This window comes from Oncorhynchus masou, chromosome 5, assembly GCF_036934945.1.
Source record: "Oncorhynchus masou masou isolate Uvic2021 chromosome 5, UVic_Omas_1.1, whole genome shotgun sequence".
In the NCBI taxonomy this organism is placed as follows: domain Eukaryota; kingdom Metazoa; phylum Chordata; class Actinopteri; order Salmoniformes; family Salmonidae; genus Oncorhynchus; species Oncorhynchus masou.
This window is the reverse complement of record NC_088216.1, coordinates 68,863,033-68,886,833: the sequence shown is the minus strand read 5'-3', so window position 1 is coordinate 68,886,833 and position 23,801 is coordinate 68,863,033. Positions and strand designations below refer to the sequence as shown.

Genomic DNA, 23,801 nt, shown 5'->3' with positions numbered 1-23,801 from the left:
TTTATAAATAAGCATCAACCAATGGGTCTTGTGACAGGTATACAGAGATGACCAGTTTACAGAGGAGTATAGAGTGCAGTGATGTGTCCTGTAAGGAGCATTGGTGGTAAATCTGATGGCCGAATGGTAAAGAACATCTAGCCGCTCGTGAGCACCCTTACCTGCCGATCTATAAAGTATGTCTCCGTAATCTAGCATGGGTAGGATGGTCATATGAATCAGTGTTAGTTTGACAGCTGGGGTGAAAGAGGAGCGATTACAATAGTGGAAACCATGTCTAGATTTAACTTTAGCCTACAGCTTTGATATGTGCTGAGAGAAGGAGGGTGTACTGTCTAACCATACTCCCAAGAACTTATATGAGGTGACTACCTCAAGCTCTAAATCAGAGGTAGTAATAACATCTGTGGGAAGAGGGTTTTATTTATTTATTTTTTATTTCACCTTTATTTAACCAGGTAGGCAAGTTGAGAACAAGTTCTCATTTACAATTGCGACCCAAGATAAAGCAAAGCAGTTCGACACATACAATGACACAGAGTTACACATGGAGTAAAACAAACATACAGTCAATAATACAGTATAAACAAGTCTATATATGATGTGAGCAAATGAGGTGAGACAAGGGAGGTAAAAGGCAAAAAAAGGCCATGGTGCCAAAGTAAATACAATATAGCAAGTAAAACACTGGAATGGTAGATTTGCAGTGGAAGAATGTGCAAAGTAGAAATAAAAATAATGGGGTGCACAGGAGCAAAATAAATAAATAAATACAGTAAGATAAATAATTAAATACAGTAAGGAAAAGGTAGTTGTTTGGGCTAAATTATAGGTGGGCTATGTACAGGTGCAGTAATCTGTGAGCTGCTCTGACAGTTGGTGCTTAAAGCTAGTGAGGGAGTGTTTCCAGTTTCAGAGATTTTTGTAGTTCGTTCCAGTCATTGGCAGCAGAGAACTGGAAGGAGAGGCGGCCAAAGAAAGAATTGGTTTTGGGGTTGACTAGAGATATACCTGCTGGAGCGTGTGCTACAGGTGGGAGATGCTATGGTGACCAGTGAGCTGAGATAAGGGGGAACTCTACCTAGCAGGGTCTTGTAGATGGCATGGAGCCAGTGGGTTTGGCGACGAGTATGAAGCGAGGGCCAGCCAACGAGAGCATGTAGTTCGCAATGGTGGGTAGTATATGAGGCTTTGGTGACAAAACAGATTGCACTGTGATAGACAGCATCCAATTTGTTGAGTAGGGTATTGGAGCCTATTTTGTAAATGACATCGCCGAAGTCAAGGATTGGTAGGATGGTCAGTTTTACATGAGTGAAGGATGCTTTGTTGCGAAATAGGAAGCCAATTCTAGATTTAACATTGGATTGGAGATGTTTGATGTGGGTCTGGAAGGAGAGTTTACAGTCTAACCAGACACCTAGGTATTTGTAGTTGTCCACGTATTCTAAGTGAGAGCCGTCCAGAGTAGTGATGTTGGACAGGCGGGCAGGTGCAGGCAGCGATCGGTTGAAGAGCATGCATTTAGTTTTACTTGTATTTAAGAGCAATTGGAGGCCACGGAAGGAGAGTTGTATGGCATTGAAGCTTGCCTGGAGGGTTGTAAACACAGTGTCCAAAGAAGGGCCAGACGTATACAGAATGGTGTCATCTGCGTAGAGGTGGATCAGAGACTCACCCGCAGCAAGAGCGACATTATTGATGTATACAGAGAAGAGAGTCGGTCCAAGAATTGAACCCTGTGGCACCCCCATAGAGACTGCAAGAGGTCCGGACAGCAGACCCTCCAATTTGACACACTGAACTCTATCAGAGAAGTAGTTGGTGAACCAGGCGAGGCAATCATTTGAGAATGGCGGTTAAGATATTGTTTAGGACCTTGAGCGTGGCTGAGGTGCACCCATGACCAGCTCTGAAACCAGATTGCATAGCAGAGAAGGTATGGTGAGATTCGAAATGGTCGGTATTCTGTTTGTTGACTTGGCTTTTGAAGACCTTAGAAAGGCAGGGTAGGATAGATATAGGTCTGTAGCAGTTTGGGTCAAGAGTGTCCCCCCCTTTGAGGAGGGGGTTAAGGGTAGAGAAAGCTTGTTGGACACTAAGAACACTTTGTTGTAAAGCATTTAACACAAAATCCAGGGAGGGGCCAGCTGAGTATAAGACCATCATCATCATGCATATAAATGGATGAGAGAGCGTCCTACTGCCCTAGCTTTGTTGTTGATGTAAATTGAGAAGAGCGTGGGCCTAGGATTGAGCCTTGGGGTACTCCCTTGGTGATTTTCTGATTGTATACACTGCACTCGGAGGTAGTTAGCAAACCAGGCCAAAGGCGACTCCGAGACACCAATACCCCTTAACCGGCCCACAAGAACGGAATGGTCTACCGTATCAAAGTGTTTGGCAAAGTCAATAAAAATAGCAGCACAATATTGCTTAGAATCAAGGACAATGGTGACATCATTTAGGACCTTTAAGGTTGCAGTGACACATGCATAACCTGAGCAGAAACCAGATTGCATACCCGAGAGAATACTATAGACATCAAGAAAGCCAGTCAGTTGATTATTAACAAGTTTTTCCAGAACTTTTGATAAACAGGGAAAAATGGAAATGTTTGACCCTGGTACAGTTAGGATCTGCTTGATCTCCCCCTTTAAATAAAGGATGAACTGTGGCTGCCTTCCAAGCAATGGGAACCTCACTAGAAAGGAGAGACAGGTTAAAAAAGGTCAGAGCTAGGCTTGGTGATGATAGGGGCAGCAACCTTAAAGAAGGGTCTAAACCATCTGACCCAGATGTTTTTTTGGGGTCAAGTTTAAGGAGCTCCTTTGGCACCTCGGACTCAGTGACTGCCTTCAGGGAGAAACTTTGTAGCGGGGCAAGGGAAAAAGAGGGAGAAGCATCGGGATAGTCGCGTTAGAAGGGTTGGGAGATGAGGAAATGTTGGATGGGCAAGGAGGCATGGCTGAGTCAAATATGAATCCTGACTTAATTATTAAGTGGTGATTAAAGAGCTCAGCCATGTGCTTATTCAGTAACAACCACATCATCAACATTAAGGTATATGGGCATCTGTGAGGAGGAGGGTTTATTCTCCAGGTCTTTAACCGTTTTCCAGAATTTCTTGGGGTTAGACCCACAGAGAGAAGACTGCTCCTTAAAGTAACTAACTTTGGCCTTCCGGATAGCCTGAGTGCACTTATTTCTCATTTGCCTGAACGAGAGCCAGTCAGCCTGAGTATGCATGTGCCGAGCATTTCGTCAACTCGGCAAGATCAGGGTCGAACCAGAGGCTAAGCCTGTTTTTAATTCTCATTTATGGGGGCGTGCTTGTTAACAATACCACTGAAAATAATCAAAAAGGGAGGTCCAAGTGTTCACCTGGTTACCGTGGTACATTAGAGCGACTCCAGTCATGTTTGTGCCTGTGAGATGGAGTCTGACTAGTAGAAACGTTGTCTTCTCTTCCCTAGCAGTTGAAACTCAAACATAGAAAAACAACCTAGCTTGTGAACAAAACAATGTAAATAGCCAAGAAACACAAAGTCTCACTTCAGTAGACTTTAATTTCAAGTAAATTAGACCAACTTTTATGCCTGTGTGCAGAGCTTCTAAAAATGAGTCTTTCACTCAGCTCTTCAGGTACGCACAGCCCCAAGCCAGGTAGTGTTACAGCGTGAAGTGGAATAACCTATAGGATTTGTGGTTGTTTTACTTTGTGTGATTAATTTACCAGCTATGAAACAAAAGAGAGGAAATACTTTGAAAATAGCTACTGCAGCATTTATTTTCCTATAAAATGTGATCATATTTGACTATTTTTAGTCACAAATGTGAGTGAAATGCTTTGTGAACATTGTGGAGCCCTGACCACCTGTCAATGTGGCTGGTGAAATAGACATTTTACCCTTTAATGCCAAAATCTACCAGAATTTGGCAGGTGGCCAGTGTTCATTTTTGACCCTGGAACCTTGACCACCCAGCAGTCCAGACTTTAGTACAGCAGACTACACCAACAACTCCAGCCCTGACCTGCTGAGGCTGATGATGAGCCAGCAGCTGATGTTGGGTTAGCAGTTGACAGGCCTGAGACCAAGCCTTCTCACCCAGGCCCACGACAGATGAGTGACCTTCCCAACACAGAACGACATCATGGCAGGTATGTGAACAGTTATGGTAGAAGCTGGTTCTTTACTTTCCTTAATTCTTCGATTAACAAAAAGAGTGTTCCGGCCCCCATCCTTTTCCAAATACTGAACATGTTTACAATATATTTTCAACAGGTTTGAAATGAAGTCTTAAATTCTAATGTAATATGACGTAGTTATAATTTGAAGTTTGACTCTTATTAACTGCTCTGTCTCCCCGTGACAGTAGCGGTGAGCAGCAGAGTGTCTATGTTGAACACTACAACCTCGCCCATACGCACAGCACAGACACCCAATAACGCAGTGTCCCCACCCTCCATGCATCCCCTCTACCCTTCTGTGGACATCGGTGCACATGTTCGTCACACGACATAGCTATATTTTTCTATTTATATGTCCATCTTTTCAGGGAACATGGTCATTTGTGTGTAGAGGTGGGAGTCTGTATCTGTCTGATGGTGTTGGAGAGCAATCTAACTATCTGTCCCCAAGTTTCACTCCTCTAATTTTGATGGATCATGTTGAGGTGGAGATCCTGCTGGATAAAGGAGAGGAAATCAAGAACCCAGTCAGAGAGAACCAAAATCACAATGTTGCATGGGTGAGCTGGATGGATGGCACACACCACTAACTCCAGCTGAACTGCAATAGGTGGCTGCAGCTTAGGACCATGTTCTGTCTACAACCATCTCCACACTGGCAGGAAAAGACACACTGCTGTGAAGGGTCCTGCCCGACTCAAATGCTTCAAATGGCACAATTACATAAGAGGCTGTCTGTTTGACAGGTGTTAAACAGAAACCAACAGAACACCATCACTCACAAGACAGAATAAAAAAAAGTGAATAACGTTTGATTTAAACTGTTTTATCATAAAGTAATGATTAATTAAGGAGATGATTGTGGACTTCAGGAAACAGCAGAGGGAACACCCCCCTATCCACATCGATGGGACAGTAGTGGAGGGGGTAGTAAGTTTTAAGTTCCTCGGCATACACATCACAGACAAACTGAATTGGTCCACTCACACAGACAGCATCGTGACGAAGGCGCAGCAGCGCCTCTTCAACCTCAGGAGGCTGAAGAAATTTGGCTTGTCACCAAAAGCACTCACAAACTTCTACAGATGCACAATCGAGAGCATCCTGGCGGGCTGTTTCACCGCCTGGTACGGCAACTGCTCCGCCCACAACCGTAAGGCTCTCCAGAGGGTAGTGAGGTCTGCACAACGCATCACCGGGGGCAAACTACCTGCCCTCCAGGACACATACACCACCCGATGTTACAGGAAGGCCATAAAGATCATCAAGGACATCAACCACCCGAGCCACTGCCTGTTCACCCCGCTATCATCCAGAAGGCGAGGTCAGTACAGGTGCATCAAAGCTGGGACCGAGAGACTGAAAAACAGCTCCTATATCAAGGCCATCAGACTGTCAAACAGCCACCACTAACATTGAATGGCTGCTGCCAACACACTGACTCAACTCCAGCCACTTTAATAATGGGAATTGATGGGAAATGTAAAATATATCACTAGCCACTTTAAACAATGCTACCTAATATAATGTTTACATACATTATTCATCTCATATGTATATACTGTACTCTATATCATCTACTGCATCATTATGTAATACATGTATCACTAGCCACTTTAACTATGCCACTTTGTTTACATACTCATCTCATATGTATATACTGTACTCGATACCATCTACTGTATCTTGCCTATGCTGCTCTGTACCATCACTCATTCATATATCTTTATGTACATATTCTTTATCCCCTTACACTGTGTATAAGACAGTAGTTTTGGAATTGTTTGTTAGATTACTTGTTGGTTATTACTGCATTGTCGGAACTAGAAGCACAAGCATTTCGCTACACTCGCATTAACATCTGCTAACCATGTGTATGTGACAAATAAAACTTGATTTGAAATTATGTGGACTACATATTGTTACACCTTCCATTATTGATTTTAGAAATCATGACTGATGTCCCTAGGTTAGTATTTGTCTAGCACAAACACTTGTAGCTGAATGCATTGCTAATACCACCCCTAAAATGTTGCCATTCCCATTTCGTTTCATTATGTGCATCTCATTAGTCATTTACATAAACATGTGTATTACGAGGTGGTATGTTTCTGTGTTGACAGTTGCAATAGTCAAAATAACAAGCATTACAAATGAATTCATATATTTTCTTTCTTAAATTTGTCTAAATACCAGTTCCCACATCATACGTTTTATACTCTGCAGGGTTCTCTCTCTATTTAATACTACTTGTTGATAAAAAGGAAATCATGATGTCAAATATATACAGTATATAAACACACACAAAAGTATAAAGACACCCTTTCAAATGAGTGGATTTCAGCCACACCCGTTGCTGACAGGTGTATAGAATCGAGCACACAGCAATACAATCTCCATAGACAAATATTGGCAGTAAATGTCCTTACTGGCACCGTCATAGGCTGGAAGCAACTTCAGCAGAATAACTGTTCGTCGGGAGCTTCATGAAATGGCTTTCCATGACCGAGCAGCCACACACAAGACCTCCATGCGCAATGCCAAACATCTTGAGTGGTGTAAAGCTGGTGGCAAGCTTGCTTTATCTGGATTGATAAATCACGCTTCACCATCTGGCAGTCCAACGCATGAATTTGGGTTTGCGGATGCCAGGAGAACGCTACCTGCCCAAATGCATAGTGCCAACTAAAGTTAGGTGAATAAAAAAAGGAAGACGAATAATGGTCTGGGGCTGTTTTTCGTGGTTCTGGCTAGGTCCCTAAGTTCCAGTGAAGGGAAATGTTAATGCTACAGAATAAAATTACATTCTAGACAAATCGGTGAATCCAACTTTGTGGTAACAGTTTGGGGAAGGTCCATTCCTGTAACTGTGCAGGATGTAACTCTCAGTCGGATGCTTGACGCTGGATGCAACTCTGAGATGGATTCTGGGATGTACAGTTGAAGTCGGAAGTTTACATACACCTTAGCCAAATACATTTAAACTCAGTTATTCACAAATTCTGACATTTAATCCAAATTCCCACATAAGAATGTGAAATGTCAGAATAATAGTAGAGATCATTATTTCTTTCATCACATTCCCAGTGGGTCAGAAGTTTACATACACTCAATTAGTATTTGGTAGCCTTGCCCTTAAATTGTTTAACTTGGGTCAAACGTTTCGGGTAGCCTTCTACAAACTTCCCACAATAAGTTGGGTAAATTTTGGCCCATTCCTCCTGACAGTGCTGGTGTAACGGAGTCAGGTTTGTAGGCCTCCTTGCTCGCAAACACTTTTTCAGTTCTGCCCACAAATTTTCTGTAGGATTGAGGTCAGGGCTTTGTGATGGCCACTCCAAAACCTTGACTTCATTGTACTTAGGTCATTTTGCCACAACTTTGGAAATATGCTTGGTGTCATTGTCCATTTGGAAGACACATTTGGGACCAAGTTTTAACTTCCTGACTGATGTCTTGAAATGTTGCTTTAATATATCCACATAATATTCCTTCCTCCTGATGCCTTCTATTTTGTGAAGTGCACCAGTCCCTCCTGCAGCAAAGCACCCCCACAACAGAATGCTGCCACCCCCGTGCTTCAAGGTTGGGATGGTGTTCTTCGGCTTGCAAGAATCCCCCTTTTCCTCCAAACATAACGATGGTCATTATAGCCAAACAGCTCTATTTTTGTTTCATCAGACCAGAGCAAATTTCTCCAAAAAGTACGCTCTTTGTCCCCATGTGCAGTTGAAAACCTTAGTCTGGCGTTTTTTATGGCGGTTTTGGAACAGTGGCTTCTTCCTTGCTGAGCGGCCTTTCAGATTATGTCGATATAGGACTTGTTTTACTGTGGCTATAGATACTTTTGTACCTGTTTCCTCCAGCATCTTCACAAGGTCCTTTGCTGTTGTTCTGGGTATGATTTGCACTTTTCACACAAAGTACGTTCATCTCTAGAAGACAGAACGCATCTCCTTCCTGAGCGGTATGATGGCTGGGTGGTCCCATGGTGTTTATACTTGCGTACTATTGTTTGTACAGATGAACGTGGTACCTTAGGGCAATGAAAAAATGCTCCCAACGATGAACCAGAGTTGTGGAGGTCTATAATTTTTTTCTGAGGTCTTGGCTGATTTCTTTAGATTTTTCCATGATGTCAAGTAAAGAGGCACTGAGTTTGAAGGTAGGCCTTGAAATACATCCACAGGTACACCTCCAATTGACTCAAATTATGTCAATTAGCCAGAAGCTTCTAAAGCCATGACATCATTTTCTGGAATTTTCCAAGCTGTTTAAAAAGGCACAGTCAACTTAGTGTAAAATTCTGACCCACTGGAATTGTGATACAGTGAATTATAAGTGAAATAATCTGTCTGTAAACAATTGATGGAAAAATGACTTAGGACATTTACTTTGTGCATGACACAACATACTTGCCAAAACTAAACTTGTGGAGTGGTTGAAAAACTAGTTTAAATGATTCCAACATGAGTGTATGTAAACTTCCGACTTCAACTGTAACTCTGTGCCGGATGCTGGATGTAACTCTGAGCTGGATTCTATACCGGATGTCACATATAGCATCTAGCTCAAAGTTACAGCCCCTACTGCACCCAGAATTCCACACAATGGTTTGTGGACTCTACTCCATAATTGCCAGGAGGTGAATAAGCTGCATGTTGGTATGTTATTACAAAATGTATTCTAAATTAAACAATTGATTAATTCAAAAGCAAACTAGTCCTTGCTTGTTCAAGTACCCTTATGTCCTGCACAGATTTCCATGATCACTGTAAAAAGCCAGTCTATTAGATATACAAACGATTGATTATACATTTGTGGAATAAATGAGTACAATATTGCTGAACGTATTTCTTTCATAGTCTGCTTACTCTTGTATAATATTGAAAATATTAGATTTGTACATTTGTTTTCATTTTCAGCCAGAATGTAGTATTGTTACTGAGTTGTTTTTTTCCTCACGCTGCATGTGTTGTAAAGAGAATTATCACGGCTGTGGCGTCCACAAATACAGTCTGTAGCTAGGTCTCCATCAAATTGGTGACAAATTTCCTTGCGAATATTCTAAAATCGGCATAAAGAAAATATGCACATTTTTTCCACCCAATTAATGTGTTGAGGATACAAATCAGTGCATGATAACGTAGTGGACACAAATGTACTTTTTGGCTTAAATGTTCATGTACCGAATAAAAATCTAAGATTCAATGGTGTTTCCATTGCATTTTAAACTCTACCGATAGTTACTGTTGCGTTGAATAGCAATGTGCCTACTCTAGCCAAAATCAAATCAAATTTTATTTGTCACATACACATGGTTAGCAGATGTTAATGCGAGTGTAGCGAAATGCTTGTGCTTCTAGTTCCGACAATGCAGTAATAACCAACAAGTAATCTAACTAACAATTCCTAAACTACTGTCTTATACACAGTGTAAGGGGATAAAGAATATGTACATAAGGATATATGAATGAGTGATGGTACAGAGCAGCATAGGCAAGATACAGTAGATGGTATCGAGTACAGTATATACATATGAGATGAGTATGTAAACAAAGTGGCATAGTTAAAGTGGCTAGTGATACATGTATTACATAAGGATGCAGTCAGTGATATAGAGTACAGTATATACGTATGCATATGAGATGAATAATGTATGGTAAGTAACATTATATAAGGTAGCATTGTTTAAAGTGGCTAGTGATATATTTACATCATTTCCCATCAATTCCCATTATTAAAGTGGCTGGAGTTGAGTCAGTGTCAGTGTGTTGGCAGCAGCCACTCAATGTTAGTGATGGCCTTGAGATAGAAGCTGTTTTTCAGTCTCTCGGTCCCAGCTTTGATGCACCTGTACTGACCTCGCCTTCTGGATGATAGCGGGGTGAACAGGCAGTGGCTCGGGTGGTTGATGTCCTTGATGATCTTTATGGCCTTCCTGTAACATCGGGTGGTGTAGGTGTCCTGGAGGGCAGGTAGTTTGCCCCCGGTGATGCGTTGTGCAGACCTCACTACCCTCTGGAGAGCCTTGCGGTTGAGGGCGGAGCAGTTGCCGTACCAGGCGGTGATACAGCCCGCCAGGATGCTCTCGATTGTGCATCTGTAGAAGTTTGTGAGTGCTTTTGGTGACAAGACGAATTTCTTCAGCCTCCTGAGGTTGAAGAGGCGCTGCTGCGCCTTCTTCACGATGCTGTCTGTGTGAGTGGACCAATTCAGTTTGTCTGTGATGTGTATGCCGAGGAACTTAAAACTTGCTACTCTCTCCACTACTGTTCCATCGATGTGGATAGGGGGTGTTCCCTCTGCTGTTTCCTGAAGTCCACAATCATCTCCTTAGTTTTGTTGACGTTGAGTGTGAGGTTACTACAACTCGTAGTGCGGGTGATGTGCTTGTAGGCTACTCTACTTCAATCTACAAGATGAGATTATTTTGAATAAACAAGAATATTTTTATTTGTCAAACGGCAGTCAAGCATCAAGCCTCATGTCACCAGAGTAAATCTGTCAATATTTATTTGAAATCTAGATCACTGTGCACTTTCACCACCCTGTTAAGTTCATCATCATTTATTTAATAGCCTAATAAACTGCATGGTTTCCTGAGATAGTGGGAGGACCACACACCATATAATTGCGTGGCTCCCAATTGACTTTGGTATGATGTTATTTGTCAATATTTGTTCATAAAGGCGTTTAACCACCATTTCTTGCATAATTAATTTTACTGACACAAAAATATCCCACCATGTCGAATGAACAAATTATCTGTCCACATTTATACAATTTTATGGAAACTGTACCTGTTTCGATCAACGCTGTTATTATTTTTTTTTTTTAAGATATGACTTCACTCGCATAAAACCTGTGGATGAAAACGTAGTTATTGCTGGTAATTGATTAGACACTAAAAGGAAATGTGCGCGTTTTATTTAGCTAGTTAAAATATAAATAAAGTGTTTTATGACCTGGTTTAAACAGACAGCATTAGATGTGTATTCTGGAATTGAGACGCTCTGCAACCAGGTTGTGATAGGACCTTCTGTGTTTGCTTTCAATAAATAGATTTGATAACTGCTTCCCCCCCATTTTAGCTGCTTGTGCCACGGATGTCTTCAAAATAGCATCAATATGAGTTTTCAATTGCTGATTATCACTAGACAAGTCCATATGTACATGTACGTGAATATGCATTTCACGACAGCTTCACGACCTTTTGCTTTGTCTGCAGTGCCTACATTCCTCTGAACAACATGGTGTTTGTTTAATGACGTTGATGGTCTGTACACCACAGTGAAAGGTAGGTTTTCTGTTTACATCTTTCTGGTTAAGAATACTATGACGAAAGGTACCTGGTAATAAATTGTTATCTAATTCCACTATATTTATTTCAAATGTCAAGGGAACTGTTAAGCCTGCAGCCAAGTTAAGACTCAAGTCTCTATCTACACATTTGATTCTGGAAAGCCAAACTACTCCACTGTCATATTTCATATCTGGAATTGTTAGTGATATCTCTGTTATATGCACTGCAACCTCACAAGCTCTCTTGCACTGGAGAAAAGAGAACAGTACCATACTTAAACAAACTTTCTTCTTTTACAGTTTTTTGTGAGTTCTTTATTAATGTGTTTGATTTCATTGCAGGAATTCCTTCATTGGATTTCACACACCCAGACATAACAGGAATAAATGTTTTCCTACACAAAACATATCTGTGTGTCTACAAGTCTGTCAGAGAACTGGAGATTAAATGCATTGACTTACATATTTTCAATTAAATACACGGTAAAACTTTGAGTTTCGTTGTCATGTCAAATCCCCTGTATTCTGTTGGCAATGTAATGACAGCGACATCTGGTGCTTGATGTTGGGGAGAACATACTCGTTCTATGAGGTAAAGCGGAGTTTGAAGAGCAAAGTCCTGGGAAATTTATGACTGAGACTTCAGGCCTGAGTGGCTAAATGGTTTTCCTTGTTGCATATCCATCATGTTCAATTGTGTTCCTTACCTGCCACCCTAGACCCACTTCAGCTTGCATACCGCCCCTAGAGGTCCATAGACCATGCAATCGCCATCACACTGCAGAATCCCATCTGGACAAGAGGAAAACCTATGTAAGAATGCTGTTCATTGACTCAGCATTTAACACCATAGTACCCTCCAATCTCATCATTAAGCTGGAGGCCTTGGGTCTCAACCCCGCCCTGTGCAATTGGGTCCTGGACTTCCTAAAGGGCCGCCCCCAGGTGGTGAAAGTATGAAACCACATCTCCACTTCGCTGATCCTCAACACTGGGGCCCCACAAGGGTGCGTGCTCAGCCCCCTCCTGTACTACCTGTTCACCCATGACTGCGTGGCCATGCACACCTCAAACTCAATCATCAAGTTTGCAGACGACACAACAGTAGTGGTCTTGATTACCAACAACGACGAGACGGCCTACACGGAGGAGGTGAGAGCACTCAGAGTGTGGTGTCAGGAAAAACAACCTTCCACTCAACGTTAACAAAACAGAAGAGATGATTGTGGACTTCAGGAAACAGCAGAGGGAGCTCCCCCCATCCACATCGAAGGGACAGTAGTGGAGAAGGTGAACAGTTTTAAGTTCCTTGGCGTACACATCATAGACAACTGAAACGGTCCACCCACACAGACAGTGTGGTGACAAAGGTGCAACAGCGCCTCAGGAGGTTGATGAAATTTGGCAAGTCACCGAAATCCCTGACAAGCTTTTATAGATGCACAATTGAGAGCATCTTGTTGGGCTGTATCACCGCCTGGTACAGCAACTGCACCACCCTCAACTGCAAGGCTCTCCAGAGGGGGGTTCAGTCTGCACAATGCATCACCGGGGGCAAACTACCTGCCCTCCAGGACACCTGTAGCACCCAATGTCACAGGAAGGCCAAAAAGATCATCAAGGACAACAACCACCCGAGCCACTGCCTGTTCACCCCTTGACCATCCAGAAGGCGAGGTCAATACAAGTGCATCAAAGTGTAACAGTATAACTTTAGACCGTCCCCTCGCCCATACCCGGGCGCGAACCAGGGACCCTCTGCACACATCAACAACAGTCACCCACGAAGCATCGTTACCCATCGCTCCACAAAAGACGCGGCTCTTGCAGAGCAAGGGGAACTACTACTTCAAGGTCTCAGAGCAAGTGACATCACCGATTGAAACGCTATTTAGCGTTAACACCGCTAACTAGCTAGCCATTTCACATCCGTTACAAAAGCTGGGACTGAGAGACTGAAAAACAGCTTCTATCTCAAGACCATCAGACTGCTAAACAGAAAATCAAATCAAATTTGATTTGTCACACACAAGCCGAATACAACAGGTGTAGATCTTACAGTGAAATGCTTACTTACAAGCCCTTAACAAGAATATAATTTTCTTAAAACTGCTTTATATATTTTCCCCCGAATGAGTTTCCTGAAGAAGGACAAAATCTGCATTACTGCGTTTACAATATAAAAATAAAGCTTACCTTTTTGTAAGATTTCTCAAACCCCTAGCATTCAGACTAACGATATTGAGTGAATTGAAAACGAACTCCTGCATTTAAAAAAAGAAAGAACACAAATTAGATAACACAAGTAGTAATGTGAACAATAAAACAAACAGTGAACCTTGAAACGATTACTCCGACGGAAAACTACCCTCTGCTGAGGGAGCGGTGGTTAACAGTAGAACACATCTATTTCCTTCCTTTTTTAGTTGGCAAGCGTTCATCAGTTGTAGTTCGAACGGTACATTTATTCGTGGCATTACATTAACTGTACTCTTGGTAGTACTCACAGTTCCAGTTTGGTGAATGTCAACAGAGTTACCCAGTAATCATTCTTCCTTCGAGAAACGCATGTGGGCCCTTCAGGACAGGAGCCTCCACTTCATCAGACGTTAGCATGACGTCACATGTGTGTGGTTGCTGCTACGTGGACAGGAAGTACCTCGCTCAGCTCGCCAGTCGCCAAAAATACCAAAACAAATCGACGGTGCAGGCGAAAGACGGTTCATGAAGCAGCATAATATTTAAACATGTCATGATTGAGGCAAGGCGTTTCATTGCACTTTATGGATTACCGAGCTTTCTCTATGGAGTATTCTTTGACGTGAATCGATGAAAGGTTTGCCTGATTGTTGTTAGCTTGCTAACATTAGTTGCCTAACCAGCTAACGTTAGCCAAGTAGCCAAGTTAGACAACTCGCTGCTTAGCATTTCCTTTTTTGGAGTAACAAAACTTAGCTATACCAGATCGAGATTGTCATAAGTCAACTATATTGTTAGCTAACCTCATTTGAAAGTGCATACTCCTAGCTAGCTAACCTGGTCACTAACGTTAGCTAGCTAGCAATAGACCGCTATGAGTTGGTTCAGTTCTACCCAACTGTCAAGCTTTGCCAAACAAGCTTTGACAACAGCTCAGAAGTCCATCGACCGAGTACTGGACATTAAAGAAGACGAATGGGGTGACACAGTGGTAATGCCTTATGACGGTAGGTAAAATAACGTTATCTAGCTAGCTTAGCATGTCAGTGTGCTGTTGTTTTGGGGTCAACATTATACAACCTTTTTCGTTTGAACATTATTGATGTGATTACCAATGGAAGCAAGACACTAGTCATCTTGATAAAGAAGGTAGTCATAAAGAGGTGTATAATGTACTCTACCCAATAAAGCTAATATGTGATATGCTTGGGAGTTTATATGACCTTATCTTCTCGACATTAACCAACAAGGGTTTTCACGTTAGATCTACCAGGGAAGACTCCATTGAGCGGTGGATGGGGGATGACACAATGGGACTCTCCCCCGGAGGAATGCACCACAACTCTCCCCCCATCATCTGAGGCCATCACGACCCCTGTCACCCGCATGGTTGTAGATGAAACCGAGAACTTCTTCAGTGCTTTTCTGCCCTCAGGAGAGCTCCAGGGTGTCATGGACACTCAGGTCGTATCTGTGCCGCCCACCAAGTCCCACAGGCGGCCACAGGAGAAGGATGAGGAGGACAAGGACGACGTGGACCCTCACAAGACAGGCCTGACAGAGACCAACAGACTGGAAGACCAGGAAGCTACTGAGAACCAGGCTGTCCTGACTGAGTCCTCTAGTCTATGGTCTTCCTCTGAAATTGTTCTCGTTCAGACACCAGAGCCTCCAGTCCTGGCTCAGGGTGATTCTCCTGATGGCACTGACAGTCCACTAATCAGTGAGAGCTGGATAGAATCAACTGTGGATGATACAACTGCTGTTTCTGAGGATGCACGAACCGAACAACCATTTACTCCCTCAGAAACCCAACATGATTATGATGATCACATCTCTGAACCCACCGTCAACACTGAACTAGAGCCCCCCTTCAATCCATCTCCTCCCACACCCCCTATGGAAATCTTATTGGAGGCCAAAGACCCCAAAGCGGGGGACAGGCAGAGTGACACACCCTCCCCTAAATCTGAGGACAGACAGAGCAACACCCCCTCTCCTCCTGTCAGCGCCTTCTCCTCAGGCACCTCCACCACCAGTGATATTGAGGTTTTGGACCATGAGAGTGTACAGAGCGAGAGTTCAGCCAGTTCCAGGCAGGAGATAGCAGAGGCCAAAGCAGGCCTCCACCTGATGCAGGGCTCCTTCCAACTTCTCTCAGCCTCTGCCTGTGGGGACTTCCCCCGCTTAGAGGACTACCCCAAGCTGACCGAGAGCTGTGGATCCTCCTCAGATGCCTTTGAGCGCATCGACTCGTTCAGCATGCAGTCCCTGGACAGCCGCAGTGTCAGCGAAGTCAATTCTGATGATGAGATCCCAGGGAGCCGGACACTGGCATCTGTCACCGCAGGGCCCACGCCTTCTCTGCCTGTTAGAGTGGCAACCACTGCACAGGAACGGGAAGAAGAAGAGGAGGAGAAGCAGCAGCAGCAGGAGGAGGAAGAGGATGAAGAGGGGCTAACAGAAACAATGAAGGATCAGTCTCTGGATGAGAATGAGATGGAGGAGAGTGGTCGCAGTGCCACACCTGTTAACAGCGAGCAGCCCGAGGACCTAATAGAACAGGAATCAGAGGCGGACGTCACGCTGTCAGGTCCCACCCCTGACCATGAGGAACAGTTGCCCCCACCAATAACGGAAGAGAAAAGAGGGGTGTCAACATGTCAGATTCTGGAGCTTCAAAAGGTAACACACCTGTTCAGAATATGACCTTTGTGACTTGTAACAGCACTTTTTAATGAACTGCTTGTGTGTGTATGAGTTGGTGTGTCCCCTTTTTTAAATACCAACGCCTGGAGAGCAGAATAGTAAAACACCTGGTTGGACATTCCTGTTCATATGCTAAAGTAAATAGTCACTGTGGATAAGATGCATTCTCCCAAACCATCATGAATTAAACAATGTGCACCTCAATTTGAACAACACATTTGATGGAGACTGTGAGACAAGAATTAAGTACTAATAATTTATTAAGGTGCCTTGTCAGTGTTTTCAATGCGGTGGTTTGTGGAAAATCATTTCTTTGTAGGTAATTGATGAGCTGTCAAGCCGCCTTGAGAAGAGGGAGTTACAGCTGCTGTCAGTCAGCAAAGACAAAGCCAGGCTGGAGGAGGAGTGTGACAACCTTAAAGAGTGAGTATAAAGATCCTGACAATGTTTAAAACCCATTTCTTAAATGCATTGTAAGAGCAGAAAGAAGCACTCTCCAAACACACCTATGGAAATACACTGAGTGTATAAAACATTAGGAACACTTTCCTAATATTAAGTTACACCCCCTTTTGCCCTCAGAACAGCCTCGTGGGGGGGGGCATGGACTCAATAAGGTGTCAAGCGTTCCACAGGGATGCTGGCCCATGTTGACTCTAATGCTTCCCACAGCTGTGTCATGTTGGCTGGACGTCCTTTAGGTGGTCGACCGTTGTTGATACACACAGGAAACTATTGAGCGTGAAAAATCCAGCAGCGTAGCAGTTCTTGACACACTCAAACCGTTGTGACTGTCACCTGCTACCATACCCTGTTCAAGTGCACTTAAATATTTTGTCTTGCCAATTCACCCTCTGAATGGCACACATACACAATCCATGACTCAATTGTCTCAAGGCTTAAAAATCCTTATTTAACTTGTCTCCTCCTCTTCATCTACACTGATTGAAGTGGATTTAACAACTGACATCAATAAGGGATCATAGCTTTCACCTGGTCAGTCTTTGTCGTGGAAAAAGTAGGTGTTCCTAATGCTTTGTACACTCAGCATGCTCTATAGACGGGTTGGCTGACAAAGTCACAAAAATGATGTCCAAAGCCTGAAGCTGTGCTTTGTTATGATTCTGAACGGTCAGATAGCTAGCAATAATGACAAGAATCTGTCATGTGGGGAATCGCAGGTGTCTTGTTTCAGCTAGTTTTTATGTTGGAATAATGTATGTGAGAGACTAGTGCTAATTGTGCAAATGTATTTGTTTTCAATAAACATTTGGAGATGAAATATAGGTTACATGTTGTCAACAATCTAAGCCAACCATGTCTGTTTTGCCCCATAGTTTCGCATGTGTCAGTTTTGTTTCTAAACAGCTAACCCATCTATACATGAATGGTAAAGTAAATAGCAAATAGTTTGTCTGGTTGTGTCTATGGTGAAGTATAGTCTATAGATAAGGATGGTCCTTTAAGAGACTGAGAAGTCTCTGTGTGTTGCAGTGAGGTGATAGGTCTTAAGGAGGAGAGTTCCAGTGTGCAGTCTCTGAAGGAGGAGTTCACCCAGCGCATCGCAGACACAGAGAGGAAAGCCCAGCTAGCGTGCAAGGAGAGGGATATTGCCAAGAAGGTAAAACACAAACCGATATCTCTGTCTGTGTCAGGTATTACTGTCCCTGGTTACTCTACCCCCATAAGAATTGATTTATGATCATTGAGTCAAATAACTGAAAATTAGTGACCATGATAGTCACATTATGCACAAAGCCTCTCCAGCCTATTTTACTGTTATGTTTCCTCCGGAGGAGATAAAGGGGATGAGGGAAGAGCTGTCCACCAGACTGAACTCCAACGAGACTATGGAGATCATCAGAGAGAAGGAGGAGCAGATCCGCGAACTGCTGGAGGAGGGTGAGAAGCTGTCCAAGCAGCAGCTGCAGCACTCCAACATCATCAAGAAGCTGCGTGTGAAGGAGAAGGAGAGCGAGACCAAAATCACCAAACAGAACAAGAAGCTGAAAGATCAGGAGGAAGAGCTCAAACACCTACAGCAGGTCAGTGGAAATTTGGGGTCACTTAGAAATGTCCTTGTTTTTGGAAGAAAAGCACATTTTTGGCCATTTAAAATAACATCAAATTGATCAGAAATACAGTGTAGACATTGTTAATGTTGTAAATGTCTATAGCTGGAAACGGCAGATTTTTTAAATAGAATATCTACATATGCCTGTTATCAGCAACCATCACTCCTGTGTTCCAATGGCATGTTGTGTTAGCTAATCCAAGTTTATAATTTTAAAAGGCTAAATGATCATTAGAAAACTCTTTTGCAATTATGGTAGCGCAGCTGAAAACTGTTGTTCTGATTTAAAGAAGCAATAAAACTGGCCTTCTTTAGACTAGTTGAGTATCTGGAGCATCAGCATTTGTGGGTTTAATTACAGGCTCAAAATGGCCAGAAACAAATAACTTTTGTCTGAAACTCATCAGACTATTCTTGTTCTGAGAAATGAAGACTATTCCATGTGAGAAATTGCCAAGAAACTGAAGATCTCGTACAACTCTGTGTACTACTACATTTTGAGCCTCCCTTCACAGAACAGCGCAAATGGACTCTAACCAGAATAGAAAGAGGAGTGGGAGGACACGGTGCTCAACTGAGCAAGAGAATATGTACATGAGTGTCTAGTTTGAGAAACAGACGCCTCACAAGTCCTCAACTGGCAGCTTCATTAAATAATACCCGCAAAACACCAGTCTCAATGTCAACAGTGAAGAGGTGACTCCGGGATGCTGGTCTTCTAGGCAGAGTGTCAAAGAAAAAGCCATATCTCAGACTGGACAATAAAAAGAGAAGATTAGATGGGCAAAAGAACACACACTGGACAGAGGAACTCTGCCCAGAAGGCCAGCATCCCGGAGTCGCCTCTTCACTGTACTACTAAATGAAGCTGCCATTTGAGGACTTGTGAGGCGTCTGTTACCATCATAAGCAATGTTTACACTGTATTTCTGGTCAATTTGATGTTATATTAATGGACATCAATGTGCTTTTCTTTCAAAAACAAGGACATTTCTAAGTGACCCCAACCTTTTGAATGGTAGTGTATATATTTTAAATTTTAAGGATTTTATTGAACAATCACATTACTTCAGTAGTCATCAAAGTGTACCCTGATCCTGAAAGCCCATTTGGTATTTAACCCTGCCTGGCTGTATGTGTTTGAAGGTTCTGGATGAGAAGGAGGAAGTGGAGAAGCAGCACAGGGACAACATTAAGAAGCTGAACGTGGTGGTGGAGCGCCAGGAGAAGGACATGACCAAACTCCAGAGTGACTCAGAGGAACTCCTGGAAAACAACAGGAGCCTGCAGGCTGCCCTCGACAACTCCTACAAGTGGGTATACATTCTGTACTCCACTCTACTAGTATAACTCGCACTGGTGAAATAATAACTCACTCCACCCTACTTTTCTTATTCCTGCTTCAGACGTGCAATGTGCTTGTCATTTTGAAAAGCCACAAAGACATAACGTTCTGCCGGGTAAAGACGGTCACAGAAGCACCAACTCACACAGTATATCCAAGTCAGTGTAATGTGGCGTAAGGTAGCCAGAAGTTAACAGCGTTGGGCCAGTAATTGAAAGGTAGCTGGTTCGAATCCCTGAGCGCACTAGTGAAGAATCTGTCGATTAGCAAGTCACCCGAATCGCTCCTTTAAGTCACTGTTGATAAGAGCGTCTGCTAAATGATTAAAATGTAAATGTGTGTCTGTGATCTCAGGGAACTGGCTACACTGCACAAAGCCAAGGCAAGCCATGCCAGCGAGGCCCAAGAGGCTGCTTTGAGCAGGGAGACCCAGGCCAAGGAGGAGCTGGCTCTGGCCCTGGTGAAGGCCCAGGAGGAGGCCCGCATGCAGCAGGATGCTCTGGTCAACCAGGTGGCTGATCTGCGGCTGGCTCTGCAGAGGGCTGAACAGCAGCAGGCCAGGAAAGAAGACTACCTGAGGGAGGAGATCAGTGACGTGCAGCAGGTAAGAGACACTCATGACTTCTTTGGAGTTGTCTGTAAGGGGAAGCCGTGCTTGTATTAGGGGTCAAAGGTCACACACTGATGTGTTTGCTGGTTGTCTCCATAGAGACTGCAGGGGGCGGAAACCAGGAACCAAGAGCTGAGTCAGAGTGTTACCTCTGCAACGCGGCCGCTGCTCAGACAGATTGAGAACCTGCAGGCCTCGCTGGGGGGCCAGACGGCATCATGGGAGAAACTGGAGAAGAGCATCTCAGATCGACTAGGTTACTCTCAAAAATTACTCTAGTTTGTAACAAGCTTTTTAAGAGTCTCCTCTGGACAACCGATTGTTCCTATTTAAAAAAAAAAAATGTTTTATATGTAATTCCTTTAACCTCCCACCCTTTAACTCAACAGTGGAAGCACAGGCCCAGCTGGCTGTTGCTGTGGAAAAGGAGCGTGCAGCAACTGAGGAGCTGATGGCTATTAAGGCCCAGCTGGCCTCACTGGAGTCCCAGAATTCCCTGCTTCGACAAGAGAAAGGGCGTCTCCACGGTCAGCTGGACGCAGAGAAGACCAGGCGGGAGAAACTGGAGGATGACAGCAGCAGGTACTGGGGGGCTTTTTTCATAGGTTTTGTGAGACTATAACTGTTGCATAGTAGTCAGTTGCCTCTACTTTCCTTAAGTTGGACCGAGCAGCTATCCATTACAAAGCTTTGGAGCCTTTCCATTAATGGCCATTTCCTGTCATCCTTATGGTGTAGGGAGCATGTGGAGCTGGAGAATCTGAGGGGAGAGCACACTCGAACACAGGAGGAGGCCAAGAAGGAGAAGGTATGTTCCCTCCCCTGCCCTACTCACCCTGCAGTAATGGAACAACACTTCTTACACAACTGTAACCTTCTCTGTTCCTCCCGCCAGCTCCTCCTGACCAATCAGCTGGAGATGGAGAAAATGAAGGTGGAGCAAGAGAAGAAGAAATGCTACCTAGCACAAGAGGCCCTGAAGGAAAAGGTAGATCTATTTATCAATGTAAGTTCTATATCAATGACCAGCCGTGTGTGTCTGTTCTTAAATCAATCTGTGTGGAGTGAGACTGACGTATATGATGTTTCTCTGTCATGAGGAGCGGAAGGTATTGGTTCACTCTGTGGGTGAGCCCCCAGCCTCATCCACCCCCTCCCTGTCCCGTTCCAGCTCCATCAGTGGGGTAGACCACGCCGGCCTGCACTCCTCCTTCTCCCAGGTACTTGCCACAGGCACACCTTTTACGCTTTCGTACCCAGCCAGACTTCCATTTCTAGCCCTGTATTTGGGATGGTGACCTAGAATGTTCTGTTTTTTTTGTTTATTACATGCAGCTAAGTAAGATGAATAGGGAACATATGACAAAGGGCCAAATCCTAACTAGTTTGCATATTTGGTTCGTTTGAGGTTGGATGGTTAACAAGACAGACCTGTTTTGAATTTCGTCAGGAGGACTCTCTGGGTCACTCATTGGGGACGATGACGATGTCTATGAGTGGGACCAACCTGTATGAGGCGGCTCGGCTCAGTGGAGGCTCCAGCATCATAGAGAACCTGCAATCCCAGCTCAAACTCCGAGAGGGAGAGATAGCACAGCTACAGGTACTAGCTGCCTGTCTGACACCTTGCTTTGAGGACTGCCGTTGGAAGTGTCCTACATGCATTTCTTTAAATGCCTTCTGGTTTTCAATGAAGTGATTTACAAATATACTGTTGTTGAAAAACAATGCTTGCCAGGATATTACCTCTTGCTTCTCGTCTCCCTCCCTCTCTCATCTCTTTCTCCCTTAGCTGGAGATCGCTAGTCTGGAGAGGACTCGCTCGTCCATGGCGGAGGAGATGGTCAGATTGACCAATCAGAATGAGGAGATGGAGGACAGTGTGAAGGAGATCCCCACACTGAAAGTACAACTTCAGGTGAGGAGAAGTGTTCACACAAGTGCCACTAAGCCAGTGAAATACAAGTGCCACTAAGCCAGTGAAATACAAGTCCCACCAACCCAGTGAAATACAAGTGCCACCAAGCCATTGTAATCATATTAGGGTCAATCCTTGTTGTGATTCTTTAATCAAAAACCAAGATGTTATGTGAAAACTGACATCTCACAAGATGAGTTACCATTAGTAAACCCTCTTGTGACTATATAGATCTAGTGTTGTCCTCTGAGCCTGTGTTGTGCGACTGACTATTGTAGGAGCTGGAGCAGAGACACAACACCATCCTCCAGATGTATGGAGAGAAGGCTGAGGAGGCAGAGGAGCTGAGACTCGACCTGGAGGACGTCAAGAACATGTTCAAAACCCAGATTGACGAACTGCTCAAGAACCAGAAGTAGACTGTTCCATCTAACATCCAGACCATACACAGATACAATAAACCATTTTTTGTAAAAGTGCATTTACTGTAAAGGATGGGAAAAGAAGAGTTAATGCACCTTTTTATTTCTGATTACAGAACAGTTATTGTTTTCTTTAGGTTTTCCATCACTGTCTCTAAAGGAAGGGACATTTGAAAATCTGTCATATTATTTTAACAATTAGAATCAAACTATTTAAGTGGGAAATGATGGGTAACAAATCAATATCTTAACATGTACAGATATGAAGGATAGTCACAATTAATATTCTACATTCATCATTTACTAGTTCCTTTGCATTGATTCATAACCCAACAGCCTGTTAAACAGATTGTTTTAGATGTCATTGTCCTTTATTGTGATCAACTGGCTTCCTTTTTCACTTTCTGTGTAGTGGGATGATTCAGAATGGACTATCAAGTTATATTGACAGTCTCAATCCCCTTGACCCCAGCATCCTAATTGTCATCAGTGTGTATGTTTCTGAAAACTGTACATCTTACTTTAGGATGAAAGAACAGAAAGAGTAAAGATTGTATATATTGCTTGTTTGCATTTGCTTCAGAGGTGTCACGTGTAGACAACCAAACCTTGCCCTTGGTGTGTATCAGTGGACTAGGAAATCTGTAGAATTGAAAGTTAAGCTGTGTTGAGGCAAGGCAAGGGTAATCTGCAGATATCTGAGGCATTTTCTTTAATTTAAAAAGAAAGCTATTTAATCTCATGTTAACATAGATAATGGTATAAGATTGATGTTTACTCTAAAATGTTTGGTCTTTCCCTTGCTGGGTTTCTGTCCAAATTCAAACAATTAACTGTTATAAAAATGTATCAAAAAGAAAGAATATTGCACAGTGGTATGTAGTCAATAGTTTACAGGTTTCTTCACAAATCATGGAGCATAGACATAGACATGAAGTTAGAAACACTGTTAATTTACCAGATTCTCGGGTCTAAAATGTAGAGTCTGTAAATAAATATGGGGTGGGGATTTATTCTTGATGTGGTT

At 43.3% G+C, this 23,801-nt stretch overlaps 1 protein-coding gene and 1 long non-coding RNA gene across 4 annotated transcripts; one reads left to right on the top strand and one right to left on the bottom strand.

The window, feature by feature from the left end:
- Positions 1 to 11,814: 11,814 nt before the first annotated feature.
- Positions 11,815 to 14,092, bottom strand: LOC135540142 (uncharacterized). Its single transcript, XR_010455715.1, has 3 exons — positions 14,005 to 14,092; positions 13,694 to 13,761; positions 11,815 to 12,289 (listed from the first exon to the last, which is right to left on the bottom strand). It is a non-coding gene; the product is annotated as an uncharacterized LOC135540142 (long non-coding RNA).
- A 44-nt stretch (positions 14,093 to 14,136) lies between these two features.
- LOC135540139 (TATA element modulatory factor-like) lies at positions 14,137 to 23,792 on the top strand. Of its 3 annotated transcripts, none has more exons than XM_064966557.1 (15): positions 14,137 to 14,703; positions 14,961 to 16,381; positions 16,725 to 16,828; positions 17,900 to 18,026; positions 18,205 to 18,450; positions 19,626 to 19,792; positions 20,179 to 20,428; positions 20,534 to 20,690; positions 20,824 to 21,016; positions 21,173 to 21,242; positions 21,330 to 21,440; positions 21,535 to 21,654; positions 21,885 to 22,037; positions 22,227 to 22,352; positions 22,631 to 23,792. In XM_064966557.1, exons 1-15 carry the CDS (start codon positions 14,571 to 14,573, stop codon positions 22,769 to 22,771), a joined length of 3,519 nt encoding a protein of 1,172 aa, XP_064822629.1. In that variant the 5' UTR covers positions 14,137 to 14,570; the 3' UTR covers positions 22,772 to 23,792. The 3 variants fall into 3 exon arrangements, with proteins under 3 accessions (XP_064822629.1, XP_064822630.1, XP_064822628.1); XM_064966558.1 differs by having other exon boundaries at positions 18,202 to 18,450; positions 21,330 to 21,422; XM_064966556.1 differs by having other exon boundaries at positions 18,202 to 18,450.
- Positions 23,793 to 23,801: the final 9 nt, after the last annotated feature.

Bases quoted from the DNA above. Each gene is read 5' to 3' on its own strand.
- LOC135540139 (XM_064966556.1), top strand. From the start codon at position 14,571: ATGAGTTGGTTCAGTTCTACCCAACTGTCAAGCTTTGCCAAACAAGCT. The intron at 20,429-20,533 runs GTAAGAGACACT...TTGTCTCCATAG, and splicing joins AGATCAGTGACGTGCAGCAG to AGACTGCAGGGGGCGGAAAC. The intron at 22,353-22,630 runs GTGAGGAGAAGT...TGACTATTGTAG, and splicing joins CACTGAAAGTACAACTTCAG to GAGCTGGAGCAGAGACACAA.